The sequence below is a fragment of the Etheostoma cragini genome, chromosome 14 (assembly GCF_013103735.1).
Source record: "Etheostoma cragini isolate CJK2018 chromosome 14, CSU_Ecrag_1.0, whole genome shotgun sequence".
Classification (NCBI taxonomy): domain Eukaryota; kingdom Metazoa; phylum Chordata; class Actinopteri; order Perciformes; family Percidae; genus Etheostoma; species Etheostoma cragini.
Genome location: NC_048420.1, coordinates 18,157,036 through 18,176,633, shown reverse-complemented (window position 1 = coordinate 18,176,633; position 19,598 = coordinate 18,157,036). Strand labels below are relative to the sequence as shown.

At 39.1% G+C, this 19,598-nt stretch overlaps 1 protein-coding gene across 3 annotated transcripts in view; it reads left to right on the top strand.

The window, feature by feature from the left end:
- The window catches only part of angpt1 (angiopoietin 1), a 57,902-nt gene that overhangs the window by 21,627 nt on the left and 16,677 nt on the right, over positions 1–19,598 (top strand). For all 3 annotated transcript variants that reach the window (XM_034892075.1, XM_034892074.1, XM_034892076.1), the window contains 6 exons: positions 6,168–6,323; positions 7,270–7,391; positions 8,309–8,541; positions 14,598–14,725; positions 15,710–15,811; positions 19,251–19,417. In XM_034892075.1, the coding sequence (XP_034747966.1) occupies positions 6,192–6,323; positions 7,270–7,391; positions 8,309–8,541; positions 14,598–14,725; positions 15,710–15,811; positions 19,251–19,417 (884 nt within the window). In that variant the 5' untranslated portion in view covers positions 6,168–6,191. The remainder of the gene's footprint in view (positions 1–6,167; positions 6,324–7,269; positions 7,392–8,308; positions 8,542–14,597; positions 14,726–15,709; positions 15,812–19,250; positions 19,418–19,598) is intronic.

Below are 19,598 nucleotides of genomic sequence, written 5' to 3'. Positions count from 1 at the left end.
GAGGCGGTGGACACATGTGCTCCTCCACAGCTGTGGCCTGGCTCTGACTCACAAAAAAACACAAGTAAAATAAAAACTTCTTAAACTCTGCTATTGTTTGTTTATTTAAATATAGGTACACCTACATTTAGGCCCAAGAGATTGCAATATTGGCTTATATTGCAATATCTTGGCCCTACATGTATAATATATATACATATATATTATGAGTATTAATAGTAAAATATGTATATTACTATTAGGAGTATGCATATGTCACGGATGTATAAATTAAATAAATTTCAGCTGGAATCCGATTTAATACAGCAACATTGTTGACTGCGTCAGTGATCTCTTTCAATTCCGCATTTTTCCTACACCCCAATACCAGTTTAAAGGCTGCCAAATAGGACACACGTTAGTGCAAATTAAACTGAGATGTCAGGGTTTTAATCTCCACCTCTAAAAAGAGCCGCTTCTTAGCCAAATTACATCTGGCCATCTTGTAAATAGTAGGGGCGAGGCCTCAAAACCGATACTTTAGTGGGGCGTGATATTTAAATTACGATTGTTTCCAGCCACTGCATTTTTCAATGTAGGTTCATTCTTACGCTCTGATTGGTGTGATACGAACGTTTCATGAATCCCGCGTGAAGCCTGTCGTAAGACGATTTCTGCGCTGGTTTCTACGTTAGACTGATAAATGAGGGCCCCTGACTTTTTACTGTTTTCAACTGACAATAATCTAGGCCTTAAATGTACTTGAACGCTCTTGATGGCTACATACATGATTTTGTGCTAAAAGACTAGAAAAACACACCCTTAATACTGGTTTTGGAAAGGCTGATCCATGCACACCGCTTCATTCAAGCCTGGAGTAACGATAGCCAATCTATAATTAGAAAATTGTTTTTGGGGGGATTTGTTGTGCGACTGGTTCGAATACCCATTTCAGAGTTAAGTCTGTCTGTCTGCCCTTTCTATTGACATTCTGTGAGACAAAAAAGAAATGTGGCAGCAATTGAGTAAAGGCCTGGATGTTGACCACGGGGGCGAAGGTCACAGAGGCCAACTGAGTTCAGCCTGAGTTGTTACTCACCTAATCTTGACAGAGTTTTAAAACGGCTTCAAGGTGGATTTAAAAACAAGCAGGCCAGTGACTAAGTAAGACAGCTTTCAAAAATACGTACAGAGGTTGCCCATATCTATATTATAAAATACTGAAGAGAGACAGGGCAGTGAGTCAGGATAACACCTCCTTAAGCCCTACCAGAGTGAATTATAGACACAGGTTTAAAAGAGGGGTGTCAAATGTACCTTTCATTGTCTGTTGGCGATAAGAAGGCTTGAGTGTGTTCCGCTGGTGTACGTTCCAAGTTGGTTGTTACACACCAGGAGGTGCTGATTTTGGGGGATGGGGGACAGTGGGTAACAGCCCCCTATGCTCTACTCCATTAAAGTAGTTTGAAATGAATCCAGGTCTGAGCGTAAGGGATGCATCCCAGAAACCAGACCGCCAGCAGATAAGCAGAGATGTGACAGAGCTCTAGTAGTAAGCGTTTTATACATTCCAGACTCACTGATTTCTAACTCTCACCGTGTCTCTCAGCACCACCCCCTGCTGCTGTTTAGAAAAAGATCAAGACCCCCTTTTAGAATGACTAAATGTCAGTAAAGTGGTAAACATTTGCAGTAATCTGTAACAGTGATAGCAGGGAGTATCATCTTGAGGGCTTATCGTGTTCTTGGCTCTCAAGCAATGGGAAGTTAGCTCTACCATGACAATGTACAGAATATGAATGTATGGTGGGGATCTCAGACGACGGATTGTGTGCTTTTTTTGCCTGTGAACAAATGTCTCTCTGTATGATGAACAGTCTCTATGCTGCTACATGCTTTATGTTGTACAGCCTGTCAATTATGGTCCAGACGGCCCAAAGCACCTTATTCAGTGATTGCATTCAATTGTAACTTTTAAAAGTTTAACGGACCAGTATGTACATGCAGTATGCTGCATTGGGAGGGTGCAGTTGAGTTACTAATGGAGTGCTGTTGTTTTGATGTCGGGCAGCATCATTACTAAAGTCCGAGGCAGTTCACATGAAGCCAGATTGAGCCAAACACACCAACTTAAAACCTCAGTGCCTTGGTGTAAAATAGCACTTAGGGAAAAATAAACTTGTGTTCATGTGACTCTCACTTAGCAAACAGTGGTTTTGTGAAACCAAAGGCTAGATTTAGTTGTTTCTAAAAGCAGAGCCTGTGGAGTTTATTTTAATGTCCTTCAATTTCCAAAGTGTGAAATGTACGCACACAGAGGGTAATTTACAAAAGTATTTAGTTTTTGACTTTAAATTTCAAAGTCAGACTTCTGAAAGAAGAACAAAATGTTTTTACAAAGGAAATATTGAATTTGTAAGCAATACAACAAGCCATTCCTCTTAATACACAGGGGGTATGCAGCAACTACCTTATTTTGTCTTATTTGACCTTATGGTGGAAAATTTTGGCAAACTTAAGGTAAATATTGTTGCATAACTTTATGACTCTTCTTCACTTGTGGTGCTGTTACATTACAGTATTGAGCATCATATCATATATGCTTTTCACTTCATCCTCACTGGCTTATTTATAGCAGAAGTTACATAATCTTTAAAGATGCAGTTTAAAAAAAATGTGACCCCTTTATATCTGAAAGCTTGAGTTTTCTTCATTGTTTGAATCTTGTGGAGGATATTCCACTTAGTTTTGTTACACGTGACTGTACGGTTCTGGGTGACCCCCTTTTTTATTTTTTAGTTTAACCGTGAGTTTGTGGGCTCCACCTAGAGAATTACCAAACCGTAAACCATGTTTACTGGTCTGCAACCTGTTTCTCGTCATATTCCCATTTTCGACATTCTTGGGTAATTGACAAAATTACAAGCTTTTTGACTCTATCTCTTAATGAAAATGTGTAGACCGACATACCAGCACCATGAATTAGTTCCTGTTTTAACACCAATGAAACATTATTTAGTTAAAATAGATCCTGGAGAAAATCCGTAATTGGCATAAGAACCCTGTGTCTTACAAAAGCACCACAACCATTGCATTCTCATCATGCACTCATATTTTTTCACCATTCTAACCCTATTCCCAACTGACCCAAATTTGCGTTTCAGTTTTGACCAAAAAAAATCCTATTTGCTTTCTTTCCTGACAATTGTTACTATTGCTATTCACTGACTGAAAAAGCACAACATTTAACTGGAGCCAAGGTTAGAAACCATCTAAATAACCCAACACCCACATAGAGCCATTTTACGGTTTCCTGAGTGGTGATTTTAGATGATTGGGCGTGTTTGCGTAATCTTATTTCTCTTTGGTACTTTCCATTTATGACCCCCACCAGATCCCAGCCATAAGTCAGCCACATGCCCTAGGCCACAAACCATGAAGTGATTGCGGCGCGTAAGTTTCCGTCAGCCATATATCTCTTACCTTTTCTCTCAAGGTGACGTGCACAGTAAACAGAAGTGCAAAGATGCTCTTGTAAGCAATAAGGTTTAAATTGAAGTTTTAAACATTGGTCTAAAAGGACATATAAACAACCTACACCATCAACACGGTTTGGATACTTTACATTTTTAGATGGATTAGAAAAAACATTTCCAAAGTCATATTCTCTGGTTCATTATCAGGCAAAGTAATCCATCATGTTTTGAGATTTGTGGATTCCAGACTCACTGTTTTCTTTCCAATTCCTCAGGCCAGACTATTGGAGGTTATGTGGAAAGTGACACTTATATCAGCCTTGTGTAGTTCACAGTTAGGGGAAGCGTTATCATGCCTGAAATCTGGCCGATATATAATATTGTTGCCAACAGAGGATATTACATTGAAAGCTTATTCAACTTGGCAGACGTATTCAAATGACTGAGAGCTAGCTGTTTCTGTAGATGAGCAAATAGATCCATCTCTGTTCTGACTGTTTTATCTGTCAACCTGGGATCAGTTGGTTGGCTGCTATCCATCTATTCTTTATAAAAGCAGGAAAATGGCTGTTCTTTTTCTGCAAGTAAATGTTTTACTAGAAATGTCTATAGTATAAAAATGAATCAAGATTTTATTGCACCAGCAGATGCTGTGATATCGAGTGCTCTGTTAGTTTTAGAAACTTTGTGCTTGCCAACACGGTCCAAAAACAATACATACACTATGAACTTTATTCAGTCAACCTTGTCAACTTATTAATTCACTGATCTAACCATTAGATCAAATATAATTTGGAGGCACTCCCAACATACAGTTAGCAAGATTGGGCCCATAATGGGAAGCCCTGAACAACTGGAGATTGTACTAAGCTTCAACTGTCTTTAGTAAATTCCCTTAAATCCATGGCAAGCATAAAAGGCCAGCTAGTGGGAATTATTTTGTCTATTTGTTTATCTGATATTTATTTGTTTTTTTGTTTGCTTGCTTTCATAGGAATACATACAGGTCCCTTTGAGTTAATGTTTCTCAACGAGAGGTGCTTGTACCTTGGGGTACTTCCACAGTTGCCAAGGGGTACATGGAATGATTGTAGAGCAACTCCACTAATCAGAAAAAATAAATAGAAATTATGGTTTGATTAAAATAATACTAGTCAGTCTTAACACTACATGTTGCAGTTAAAAAAAAAGTGTATGAAAACTAGTTAGCAAGCAAGCACAGAAGTTTAAACAGGTAGCTAAAAGTAGGCGAGTAGTAGTATGAATGCTGACCAAACCACCTTCCATGTTGACGGTTCAATTGTATAAAAAATATATATAGTATATACTATATCCACTTTTATATAGTGTTAAACATTTGGAACATCCATTGGGAATTGATGAAGGGGTATGTGAGTTCCTCTGACAGAGCTGTGGGGGTACCTCAGTACAGAAAGGTCGGGAACCACTGGACTGCTGTCAGTGGGGGTAAATCACCGGACTTCAGGACTAACACGATGGTGTAATGGTTATGTACCTAGTGACAGATGAAAAGACGAATTGAGACTACGTACTGTGACCAGCTGATTTCTGTAGAAGGGTCTCATAACTTGCAATGAAGCATTTTCCTCCACAGACTCTTTTCTTAGTGTGTGAACAGTTTAATTTGGAAAATTTAAATCCAATCAATTCAAATGTATTTATAAAACAGAATGAATCATATACAGACTAGCCCTTCGATATCCAATAAGTCAATAACCAAGGGAACTAAATTATGTAAAACACTGTACAAATAAGACATAAGGATACAAAGTCCAAGAAAGTACAGAGTTTGTAGGATTACCTAAACGTATCTACCTGAGCCTCAGAAAAACAAAACAAAACACTCCTTTAGTGAAACAATTTACCGGAAGGAAAATAAAGTAAGGAATCCAAGCACATTACACAGATGGTCCTCATAGTTAATGTAAATGAAGAATAATATGCAACATCTTGTATTTGGTTGCTTTAGGAGATAAGCATAAAAGAGTCCTTTCTAGACAAGCTTCAGTAAATATCTTTTCATCTCTGCCTCTTCAATCACAGGCTAACCACCTACGTCGGACTGTGCATATAGACAATAAACCTATTCTATACATGAGTGCTACTCAAATGAAGGAAGAAATATGTTCGTGCATTACTTCAGATGTACATAATAATCTTTCTAGTATGCAACCAAAGGAATGTTGATTTTGATTGTATCTTGATCAAGATACATTATATGGCATCCTGTGAATGTGAGTATGTTAGAGATAAGAGTAGGACAAGTGGAGACAAAACAAAGCTTCCAGGATGATATTACATCAATGTACCCAGCTCATATATTTCTTAGTGTTGAAAGCTGCCTGATGTGAGTTGTAAAACATATTTTTACCACTGTACTGTGATTACAGGCAAGGAGTTGGAAATCTGTTTAACATTGTGTCCTAGGCCAACGGGGACCAGTGGGACCAGTAATGTCAGTGACTTTTGTGCATCAGATTTTAATGTGGCAGCTGAGTCACAATGTCTTTATGACATTAATCTAAAGGCAAATTGAGAAATTGTGTTTCAATGGATCTGAGATTCTGTTTGCAAAATTCTTTCTACATTTATACATTAATTGGGCCAACCTGCAAGTATACTGTAAAACGTGCTGTGTTCTGTATGTCTGTAATCTCTTGTCCTATTTTTGCAACTTTTTTTTTGGTGCAGATTGAGAACTACATCAAAGAGAGCATGAAGACAGAGATGGCTCAACTGCAGCAGAACGCCGTCCACAACCACACAGCAGCCATGTTGGAAATGGGCACCAACCTTCTTTCTCAGACGGCTGAACAGACGCGCAAGCTAACTGACGTTGAGACACAGGTAATGCCTAAAAAACACTTAGCTAATGCTCTCAAACATTCTAGATGTCTCCCATTCCAAGTCTTTTTATTGCACACACACTCTGACAGTGAGAGGATCCACCCTATGCTCCATTAACTCAACTATTCCATGTTCAACAGCCCCAAAAAGGTTACAGCGCACTGGCCAAAGAAAATACTGATGCTATATAAATGCCTATCCATGACTTATTTGGCTCAGGTTCCTCTTAGTGTTTATATGGAGTAATTTGACGAGGCGATGGAACGTTGTTAAGTTAGCGGCGGGGCATTGTTGCTAAAGCACTAACAAGATAACTGTTTGCAAAGGAGAAAAAAAGGATATACTAAGTATTACCATGTTTTGTGTGAACACTTGACGAAATGAAAACAAAGTTGGTGGTTTTTATGTGCCTTGAATGTGCAGTGTATTTTGAACTTCAGTGTCTAGAAAGCCTTCAGGATGTGGTGCATTATACAGAATTAGCTAACATAGTATGTATACATAAGCCCTGAACGATTTATAATAATAATAATAATTGGAAAGGTAATTCTTTCCAAATCAGTCACGATTTAAAAAAATGTGATTAGCTAATCGTTAAGACCACAATAAAGCTAATGTCAATTATTAAGTTGAATATTTGGTGTAACATTCGGTTAAACATTTTGTATTCCTCTTTTCATTATATTTACAGTTTTTTTCATAATATACATGCTGGAATAATGTGACATAACACGGCTTGTTTAAAGAAATGTTCTATTTTCAGTGAATTTTAAAGGAGGTGCAATATTTAGCTAAAAAAATGTAATCACAAATTGAATCTTAATTGCAATAGCTGGCTGAAATATTGCAATGAGATTTTTTTCCCAAATTGTTCAGCCCTATTATACAGGCATAATATCATCTTTATTATTTTTGTATTATGTATCTGTTATTCTAATCATGGCAGGTTCTGAATCAGACATCCAGGCTTGAGATCCAGCTGCTGGAAAATTCACTTTCCACTAACAAGTTGGAGAAAGACTTAATGGTCCAGACCAATGAGATCAGCAAGCTGCATGAAAAGAACAGGTAAACAGACAACACTTGAAGCAAACAAAACCACACACCAGATACTATCCATACTGCAGAAAAGAGAGAAACATGGACATGGACAAACAACAAGCAGGTCTATGCTGCTTTTCTCTGCAGGATTGCATAAACAAATCAAAAGCATTTTACAAGCTCTCGTTGACTACCACATAGTTTGTCCTTTTTCCAAAACAATATCTAGTTGTATATACAACAGCATAATAGGATGGTTGTATTTTCTGTGATATTCTGAAAATGCTTTCAACGTTGAAACACTGCATTTGTTGCAAAATCGGGCAATTAAAATGTGGTTTTTGGATTTCCTGTCTCCAAATCTTGTTCTTTACAGTGATTGGTGCTGTGGGATTGTCTTAGATGATGTAGTGTTTAAAAGGGTTTGGTCCACATCTCTCATTGCAGTATCCGTAGAGACTCAATGCAATCAATTTGGGGAAAAAATGACACTTTTTGAAAGCGTAATCTCTGGTGATTCTGACTTTGAGGCTTATAGAGATGGATGTCTGAGGACAATTCCCCTAAGCTACAGCAATCATGACATTATTCCATCTTGTACATGTCATCTGTACTTTTTCCTTTACCAACTCCATAATAGAGGGAAACAGATGATGAGTTAATGAATTTGATGTCAGCTTATATCATCTTTCAGGCATTTGATTGTACAGTGGTAGTTCTACCATACTGACATGGCTTAATTATTTACCTCTAATGAGTCTTCAAAGTGCATCATGAATCGTACGTTTATATTGTGTGGGAAACGCATGGCAACCAAACCTACAGACATTATTATTTGTATTTCTATCTTATGCACACTTCTTGTATTTGTATTACCACATCACTCTCTGGAAAATAGTTTTCAAGTAAAAGGAGTAATTTCTTCCTTTTATTTTGTTCCTCAGCCTCATGGAGCAGAAGATGGTAGAAATGGAGATGCGACACCATGAAGAGCTAGAGACACTGAAGCAGGAGAAGGGCAGTCTTCAGGTCCTGGTGGGGAGGCAGAGCAGTGTTATCGGAGAGCTAGAAGCCCAGCTGAGCCGTGCCACAGGAAACAGCACAGCTCTGCAGAGACAGCAGCAGGAGATGATGGATACCGTCCACAACCTGCTCAGCCTCTGCTCAAAAGATGGAGGTAAGCTAACTGGAATCAAAGCCTCACATGCTGAGAAATTTTGTAACTTTACCCACAATTCAAAGTGTAAATATGGTCTTAAACCCTAGCCTTGACGTACCGAGGAGCACATTCTGGCACTCGTATGTTGCTGAGCATGGAGATCTCAAGTCACAACCTATTAGAAGTGTAAGGAAATGTTTAACCAAGTTGAGAAGTCTGATAAAAATCCACTGAGAATTGATTGAGCCCAGCAGCTCAAAGCTGGACCAATCAGTGAAGTTCCAGCAATGGTTAAGATGATGGTAACAACATCAAGGCTGTGTTGTTGTTTTTTTAAACTTAGTGAAAAGAAGAAATCAAGACAACATGGACATAAAGCATGACCTAAAAGTTATTCTGTGTGAGATGGCAGTGGATAGTTTAACTGTAATTTGATATTTCCAAAATAACCTCTATGTTTTTAGAGCTAGGAAGGGTCTGTCTGTCGGTTGCTCTGCCCAACAACTATTGAATGGATTGCCATGAAATGTTGTAGAAACATTCATGGTTTCCAGAGGTTGGACTCTCTTGACTTTGGTGATCCTCCGGTTTTACCACTTGTACCACCACGAGGTTGACATTTTTGGTTTTGACAGAAATATCTCAACAACTATTGGATAAATTCCTAGGAAATGTTGTAGAAATATTCATGTTCCCCTTAGGATGACTTAAATTTTGAACTTTCTTGATCCCCTGACTTTTCAGTTAGTGCCATTAGAATGTCTGTAGACTCTTGTTTCACTTTGAAACCCTGAAGCAAAATCAACTATACCATGCACTTGCTTGGTCCGACCAGGCAAAGAAAGGTTTATGTTTATGTTTCAGTGCAGGAGAGCGCTTGTCATCTCTTTATTGGTTATATACTGAGACACATTTTGTCTACCCCCACTAGCGATGACCCTAACCCAAGAAAATGCCTATTGACCCTTTGCCAGACCACAATATGCAAAGCAAAATTTGTGGACTTGCTGTTTGAGGTTGGAACTATGAGGCAGCACTCAACTTGTTTTGGATTGCTTACTTCCTCGGGTCAGATGTTACAGCTACAACATCTTTGATTTTACAATCCTCATGAAATTATGATGACAACAGTTCTATAAACCTTACCCCATACTGAGAGACACAGGGATGCATTGGCTATTAAATCCTGCATCACTGAGAGCAGCATGGATGAAAAAACATGGTTCTTATTTTAACCCGGTGTGCTCCTGTTAAAAAGGTTTGGTGTCTCTCATAAATCGGCATGGTGCTCTTTTTTTTCTTTCTTTTTTGATGTGGCAACAATCACTTTTCACGCTTTAACATCATAAAGTCTATGCACACGGCTTCACTGAAAGCATGACTGGTTAGAAAGTAACAGGCTTATTTTATTCCTATTAGTCTCTCCCTTCTGTTAATATGAGACAAGGGATTTCCCTTTTAGCCCTACGTTTGACCTGACAGCAATGCAACCTCCCTTGTTCGGTGAACTCATTTACCCGTTTCTCAGCCATTTAAATGCCGAACCCACTTGATCCTAACATTGGCCTTAAATCCCATTGGTCACAGGAGATTTGACATGAATGTCTGTGTCGGGGGATTGGTTGCAACTTCATTTACATTTGTGGATTTCCTTCAGAGACGCCTCAAGACCCCACAGGGCTTCTTGAGGTTTCCCAACAGACGGGAAGCAAGAAGGGCATGAAGGGATGTAGGAGCTATGAGTGGATAACTATTACACATGATTAGCACTTGCTTTTTATTTATCATGCTTCTCCCTTTTGTAATTTTAATGTTCCATGCAATAAAGGTCACAGGTTACACTTCCTCCATCTGTTTACTCTGGATTTGTGTCTGTCTACATTTAATTACCAGAGCTCTTATAAGGCCCTTTTGACCTGACTGGTCACAATGTATCAGTTTCATATTAAGATTCAAGTGTTTTTCTTACATTATTTTTTCAGTAGAGCATGGTACCACAGCCAGTATTGTTGTCTATGATTGGTAGCTGCCTTAATAGGAGGCGATTGAAATGGAACGTGGCCGCTTTTGCGCCGTGGTTGGTCCTTTCCTCTCCCATGCTGGTGTTGAAGGTTGAAGCGGGCGTGCGGGTCAGAGGTCCCCGCTTTCTTCACCCCAGCCTGAATAAGTCAAACTGTTATAGCTCCTGAGGGACACCCTGTCCAAAAGGAGGTGGAGTAGGTAGATCTCACTGATCATCTGACGCACTGCCCCTTTTTTGTCAACAGCATTTTAAACAGAGAAGCAGTAGAGCTGTCTTTTTTTCCAAATTCAGGTTACGGCTTTTGTTTGTTTGAGAAACGGATTAGTGTTTTAATTTGAGGAAAGGGTTAGCGTTTCATGCCATGGAATGGCGTCTGCTTGCGTTAGTTACTGTTTTGAAAACTGAGCCTGACCATTTCCTTTAAAGCAAGGACTCAAATCATCTTTGACTTTGTTTTGGGCAAGATGACAGAAACTTAGAAAAGGGTCTGAACATTAAATCTCCAAAAACTTTTACTTTTTTCAACAGCTGTCCATGTATGGCTTTTCTCAAAATCAAGGTTTCCAGTGTTTTTTTTTTACTGTTGCAGTGCAAACTGATGACCGGGAAGATATTTTTGATGTAGTTTGATGCGGCAATGGAGCTCTTGTTTATGTTGTAATTGTTACCCAAACCTCATTAGGACGCAATGAGCCACACACCGTTATTAACAATAACAGTAATTTAACTCCTCTTTGGAACACGTTGCGAAAATGTCAGGCTGCTAAATATGATTTTGTTTTACAGTGTTCTATTACCCAGCTAAATGAATGGCATTCATCATTTTTACAGCTGCTTACTCGGAGTTGAAGAAAATGTAATTATTTTAGGATTACTTATGACATAAAAAAAGATGCAGGTTGTGATGCCTAAACCACTTAATTAAAGTACTTCGCTTTACGATCCAGACCAAATGTTCGACTGCTGCACATGATTTCTTTTATGCTTCAATGACTATCAGAATGAGTTGACACTTATTGTTGCTAAGACCCTGTAAAGTGTGCAGTTATTGCGAGTCACCTTAGTGACCTTCCTCAACCCTTTTATTTTCTCAGAGGGAACTGGACTTTTTTATTATATGTTGCGTTTGCACACGTTTTGTTAAAACAGTTGAATGGATCAGTATGTTTTAGAGCCATTTAAAGGGCATAAACGTGATAGTGGAGCAATAGCGTCCTGAGCAGAGAATGAAGTCACACTACCTCTGTGTGTGTTCCGAGCTTCTTTGTTCTGCTTGCCGGCCATGTGTGCATGTCAATGAATGTGGCCATTGGTATAACATGGATATTTCATGTATTGGTAAAAGGTCTGTGAGAACTGTGTGGATGCAATCCCAGTCTGATGTTTTTTCAGTATTTCATATGAAGCCCCTTAAACAAGACAGTACATACCAATTCCAATCATTAGAGGTGGTAGGTTAATAGTTAATTAATTATTTGCATTTACCTGGCAATTCAGGTCAAAATCAATCCATTACAACTGTAGGGCTACAGTACTGTGTAAAGTTAGACCTCATAGTGAAAGTGAAGATCTGCTGCAAAAGGTTTCCTTTCCCAAATTCTGTTTTCAAAGAAGCATTATTGCCTTCAAACTTAGTGTTGACTTTTCAATAATTACCTAAGATCTTTCCTTCATATGATCACTACCAAATGTATTGCATCAGCAGTACATTGGACATATAAGAAAGTAGATTTATTTTATTAAACAAAAATAACCTTAATATTAAACAAGGACTACACATGTTTGTTGTAAAGTATACTGTGGGAATGAACCGGTATTATTTTATAGAGATTTGCATCCTTCATGACTACACCAGAGAAATTAATTGGATCTTGTATGGAATCACTTAAACTCTCAGCGGCATTTAGAGACTGATTATAGTCACATGGGAGCAGTGATGTCTGTGGCAGTCCATTTAGCTCTATTACTCACTCTCTTTAGCCTGAGTATTTGGGCTCATTTGGCACGGGTACTGATTTATGCAAACACCCAAGCCCTGCTGGTCTTTTCACATGAACCCCCTACTGAATATGAGTCCCCAATGAACCACAAAATATTTTTCTGTAAATAAATATTGGGACATAAATAATATTTGTAGAGCTGGGCAGCAAGCAGTTCAAGGGAGCCGCTCCTACACTTGAACATCAAGTCCCTCTACAGAAAGTCTTCTTCCACCAAACGGAGATCTCAAAGACGAATGGGAAATGATTGTCCACACAGTTTCAGATCGAATACCAAAACGATCTCCGTGGCCTCTAAAATGTTCCCCGCTGTCTGCCTGCTTGGGGTAAATTACCGCCTGACAGGACCGCTCTTTGTTGTGTTAGAGTCCGGAGTGCGAGGGCCAAGTCTGTCAACCTGTCACAGCAGGAGATTCTTGTCGCTGACACTCAATACTTTGTCAAAATGCTCAGACAGTACACCAAAATAAGCGTCCTGCTTCCACCAGGATGTTCTCCACTCGGGAGGGAGGGGATCAAAGCAAGGGCCAAAGATCGCTGACACACTTCGCTTTTCCCTGACATTTTCTTTGACTCAACAATTCCAATAATAAAAACAACGGTGTGTAAATTGAGATGAACCCCTCATAAGTAAGGAGAAAGAAAGAAAGAAAAAAAGGAAAATCGGAAGGAATTTCCATCAATATAACGAGGGCACGGAAGGTAAATATAAACCACTTGTTATAACAGGAACTTGAAATTTATAGCTTGTAGTATTTTGTCCTTACCCTCTTGCTTGGTTTCAAAATAGTGCCGCCATAATTGTCTACAGATGGAAATGGATGCAGCTGCTCTGTCAAAGTCGGAGGCTTTTCTCCTGGAGCAGGAGATTATCCAGTCGATAGACTGCTTTTCTCTTGCTAATAAATTTGTTGCCCTCAGATTTAATCTGGCCGTTACAAGATACTCACAGTGAGACCTCACTGGTCAGCTTCTGCCTCAAACTCCTTTTATATTTTCTCCTCCAAGATGTCCAGATTTGAAATATGATAAATTGACCCGCGAAGGGTGTGTTTGCAATTAGTGATTTCATAAAACCATACTTGTCTGACAAGCAAGGTTGCATGAAGGGTAAACGTTTTTAATAGCATTGACTGTTTTTACAGTGCTATTCCTGTGTCTGTAGCTGGTGTAAGTGTGTACTTGGTCCCCTCTTTTATTGCAAAATATTGTTGCACTAACACCTAAGCTTTGGTCCTCTCATGTTTCTGGCAGCTGGAATATGTAACAACAAAATGTAGTGTAGGTTTCACATAATGGCCTAAAAGAATAGTTTGACATGTTGGTAAAAGAGTTAGCTTGATAGCACCACCAGAGTGGTATCAATCTTCTCATCTTACTATAAGCAAGAAAGGGAATGAACATATTTCCCAAAATGTCAAACTATTCCTTACATATAACAGCTACAGATTCTCAACTGTCAATCAAAAACAATTCGCAATACCTAGTTGCTCGTGGGCTGCAAGTAGGTTTACTTACAATTGATTGTATTCTGTAGAACGTCACATTGTGTAAGATTAGATTAGATTATACTTTATTCATCCCACGACGGGGAAATTTTGTCGTTACAGTAGCAGCATTTTTCATTAACAGCAAAAAACAATAACACACAAACAAGTAAGCACGAAAGAAATACAAGGCAAGAAATACAGGCAAGAAATAGACAGTGAAAATATGGTAGACTGAGTAAGTAAAATGCCGTCAAAGAAAAGGAATTTTAAAGTGCGGTTGCCATGATAAGAGAAACAATATTGCAGTGTAAGTGACGTTAAAAATTAAGTTGAATGTGTAATTAGAGCAAAGAAGCAAGAGTCGGTAGCATAATTTAAATTATATTAACCTGAGACCATAAATATTGAAAAGTAAGTACTTGTAATAAAATAATATAAATACCAATATTAAAGATAAACAGAAAATGTGTGATGTAGATGGGAGAAAAACAGGAACAGAAACTACAACATTATCAGGTAGTGCAGGTAACACGGTTTTCATAATTTCTTTTGTACCCACAGTTGTGCCTAATAGCACAAAGGTTGCATTTGAAGAAAAGAAGTTCCGCGACTGTGCCGACCTCTACCAGGCTGGCTTTCATAAAAACGGAGTCTACACCATCCAGATCAACCCGCAGGAGACCAAAAAGGTGGGAAGCCACACTTTCTCACAGCCAACAAGTAAACTGTAATATTAAAGAGACTGCACGAGTACGGAAGGCGTGTATCATGGGGAGGCGCCGACAGTTTGGTTGTCATTACTTAGAATTCCTCATGTGGGCAGATACTTGAAAAGATAATGGAGCAGCTTTTGAAAGTATTTGTGAAAAGAAGCATCTGAGCTTCAAGCTTCTGGGTGGAGCTTTCACTATCTGACTGGAGGCTAGTGAATCCTAGTCTGGCTTACTATTGTTAGCACTGATTCAAGGTGTGACGTCTTTTTTTTGTTCATGTTATTCCAACACTTGCTGAGTCACTGGTTGCTCTCACATACGCATTGTGTTGCCCCACATTATATTTGTAATAAGTACATAAGTAGGTTTGTGGATGTTTACCATGAATATTGAGCTAGTCTTTGGGAAAACGAGTCTGTCAAGGGTTCTTCCTTAATCATACACAGGCTATGTTCATGTGTGTTCAGCTGTGTGGGCTGACTGAGGTGAGAGACCTTCTCCACTCCATCCTGGGCTCTCCTCAAAACAAAGAGCAACACTGCAGATAGAGCACTGGCCCTGCATTATCAGCTTACACACACTGAGGTCCAAGGTTAAGGGCCACATTACGCCCGGGACCTCTACTTTGATCCTGCAGAAACGAGGCCGCCTGATGAGGAACATCTCTGGGGAGGTAGTGAGGGATAAGGAGACACTGATTAAGTTTAAGAAGGACACAGATACGTTGCATTCCCAAAGATGATTCATAATAAAAGCTGGAAAAAGGGAGTGTCTGTAAACCCAACAATTGTCTAAATGACCCTTCATTGTTTTAAATGCCGCTGAGAGTCATGTTGAAGGTGGAATTAATCAGCTTGTTGGTTTCCTTTCTTCTGAAGACCTATGGGTGCTCTCATTGTTCCATTTTCTTCATACATATGTTTTCCCACCCTTGTTTGCTCTTTCTTTTCAATTGAATAGGTGTATTGCAACATGGAAACAGCTGGTGGCGGATGGACGGTCATCCAGCGCAGAGAAGACGGCAGTGTTGACTTCCAGAGAACGTGGAAGGAGTACAAAATGGTGAGACGAGACAAATGCGCGCACAAAGACACTTGTCCCGTAGCATACACTAATCCATATCCATTAAAAGCAAGATGATAATGGTGGCACTTTTAAACACAAGACTGTGAGTCAACACACAGAAATGGCGAGAAGACACTCATCCACATCCATCAAGCATACATTACAAAACTGTGCGATGAGTAAAACAACCCGTTTAAAAAATTAAAAAATAAACAAGATTCCGCAGGAGGATTATGACAAATAGTTTGTTCTTTTTTGGCCTTGACTGAACATCCTGAAAACTAAGAGGCAGAGCCACTGATCCAGATGTCATTCCTCTTCAGTAATAACTCCCCCGTCATCTTTGCATGCGCTATATTGTCAAGGGTGTCTTGAGACTTCAGTGACATGCTGTTATTCTTCCTTTTTCCAACAGGAAGTCTTTACCTAAATCTGCAAACAACACATGTGTTTAGTCTCTCTAGCACTGTGCCAGGTGTTTCATCTGTTTGTCATCAAGGAGAAATGTATGCATATTTGCATTAAGGGTGTTAACATTTCAGAACCCAAGCTGTGTTTAGACGGTAAATTGGATTTTATTAAGCCTGGCAGTTGCATTGCTTGTGTTTGCTGTGTAAGTCACCTGTGTATACCTTCCACAAGCTGTCAGTTTATTTTCAAATGGACTATGTTCATTTTATCCCCTGTAATCTGCTTTGTGTTTCCAGTTTAATTATCTTCCCTCTTTCCGATGGTCTTGATTTATAATTTACCATGCAATTGGAAAGGATTTCAAAGAGTTTGTGGGACAATATAAACCAGATAACTCTTAAGTTAGATCAAATAAACAAAACAATGGTGAAAGGTTTGAATGGTAATAAAAGAAATATATAGCACATGGGAGAAGAAAATAACTATATGTGAGGCCTAAAAAGTAAGTAACAATGAGATGGACGTGGAAACCCTTTAGCTTTGAACAGTTGTCATACAGAGTATAGAATGCATTACAGTACATGAGGGCACATGCATGGACCTTGGCCGACATTTACAGTACAGTGCTGATCCAACAGCGTAGTGCAACCTCTGCTTGAATAGCCTGGAGGAGATCGATGGAGTTTTGTGTTATTAATTTTCTCATTCTTAGTCTCTAGTGGCTTCAGTAATAACGGACATGGTGTTTCTTTGCGGGACCATGGAGAGGATTTTGGCAGCAGGGATGTACATTAGTGCATTTGTTAAAATGAGATCTTAAGACCATCTAATGTTTGTTATTACATTACCAGGAGACCACGTATCATTGGAGACCTTGCAAATAAAAGTCACAACCTACTCTTTTTTCCTATTAGCATGTGAAAATGGTGCTTGTAGAGAAATGGTTCCCAACTATTGCTCCACAAACACCTCAGGGGCTACTTGGGCATTCACCATGGTGGAAGTGGAAAGATCAAGTAATGAACTAGTAAGTTTACACTAACCAGTAATCTGTCCATTAGACTGAGTCGGGCACACTATTAGTCTGGATCTAATTAAACCATGGTTTGGTTTGTTTTTAGTGTAAAAACATTTTTGTGATGATTTGGACTTTCAGACCAATAACAGGGAGTTCTGGAAGGCTATCCTTGTGTTATAAACGGAGCTAGCTGCTTAAGGAACAGCCCTGAGGGTTTCTGCTGGGTCTTAAAAATTCTAAAAAAGTCTAATTTTTCAAAATCTATATTTCAATTTGCCCCTGTATAGACACTGCAACATCTCAATATCCTGTTTGTTTTTTGTCTTTGTTCCCAGCTGCTATGTAAAGTTAAGGGGTTAAGCCCCAAAGTAAGAATGAACTTAGGCCCTGGAGGCAAAACACAGTCTCTCTCTGTGCTTTCCGGCCACAATCTGGGAGCAGAAACGGTTAACAGTTAAAATATTCACAAAATGTCCGACAATTGTTTGTGTGAGAGAGAGGTTACAAAAGGACAGGAGAGCCCGTCTAGAACCTAATCAGTTGCAAGTATGACAAAAGCAACCTAAACAATGACACTTTAATTGTATGAAGAAAATAAAGTATTGTAACATATAAGTAATGTTGTAAGATATTAAATGACATTCAGTTCTAATCCAGTTTTAAGAACATAAAGGTTGGTGCTGAGGATGTTAGGCCAGACAGCAAAGGTTAAGAACCAGGGTTGTAGAGTATTGGACTCTCTGTATTCTAGTTTATCTTAGTAACAACAGTTTGAGTTTTACAGGGCTCAATGTTTACAATGACTTTTTCTGCCAGACAGTGATTTTAGCAAGTGTAACTGAAATGTAAACCATGCACTATATCCAAAAATATGACTAACCATCTTCTCATCTTTTCTGAGCTGAGTGATGTAGATCAGGTTTGCGTGTGAAGGATCGTGAAGAACCGGAACTATATAATGGAAAGCTGTCAACAGAGCTTGACTCCAAGCCTTTTCTCCAGCCAGTGTTTTTGAGATAAACCAAGGTCACAGTATGAGGCGTTGGACCGAGCTGAAAGACAGTCCGAGGGGAACATCTCATCAGGAGTGAGATCAATTCTAACGAAAGTGAGAGATAAAACGAGAGAAAGCGGTAATGGGCCCCAGACACTTTCTCTTCCACCCACTCGGCAGGACATGCCTAAGGCTCGAGGAATGCCCCATATTTACTTTCCCTCCTTCCCATTCCTCATCACCACACACACACTTAACACAAACACAGACTTCTCCCTGACTTTGTCTTCCTAGCCCACCCCACCTCCCTCTTTCCCAATATTTAATGGAGTGGTCCAGACTGCCCTGTCAGAGCTGTAATGTCATCCTGCTTTGTGATATTCCCCTCTGCAATCCACTGCTCTGGCTGCTGTCAGAAGCACTTTTCCTGTGACCAGGAGCAACTCTTATCGTATAACTTTTGCTGTTGTTTGAAGGAGTGTTCCATGCATACAGTATATATTTATGGAAAGAAATCTTTAGGTAATAATGACTTTATCATGTGTGACTTGAGAGGAAGAAAGAAACGGAAAAAGGTGTGTGTCTATTTCAGCTGGTACCCATTTAAGCACTTTTATAGGTAGGTAGGTCTATCAATGTGGAGGATCAAGCCAAAAGAAAGCCTTAAATACATTAATACGAAAAATGAGTAATGTGTGTGACTTTATCACTGAGTTCTGGGGGAATGGAAAAGAATGCTATGAGTTTTTTTTATATATATATATATATATATATATATATATATATCTATCTATCTATCTATCTATCTATCTATCTCTGGTCTAAATTCTGATTGACAAAAAACAAATGAGTAAATAAATGAGAAAATTCCTTTCAATCCATTCCACAATCCTCTAGTGCTGAGATTTTTTTGTATTCTAGGAAAAATAAGGGGATTTAACACCATGATTTATAAAAAGGATTTGGAGCACTGTCTCCACACTGATTATTGTGTTTCTCTCACTTTGTTGCAGGGTTTTGGCAGCTTGTCTGCAGAGCACTGGTTGGGGAACGAGTATGTTTACCATTTGACAAGCCAGAGACAGAATGCCCTCCGTGTAGAGTTGACCGATTGGGACGCACACCAGGCCTTCTCGCTATATGACCGCTTCCAAATCGGCAGTGAGAAACAAAACTACAGGTAAGACATCGTCATATTGTATTGTTCCTGGTAGACAAAGATGGGCATCCTTGTTTTTCAGGCCAAGAAACACAGAGACAGCGAGATTTGTCTTTCTTCCTTAGGATTCAGTAGGGTTGTGAACCAATATTTGCACCACATGTTAACGTGATTCAGTCTTCTACAATTAATTAAACAAATG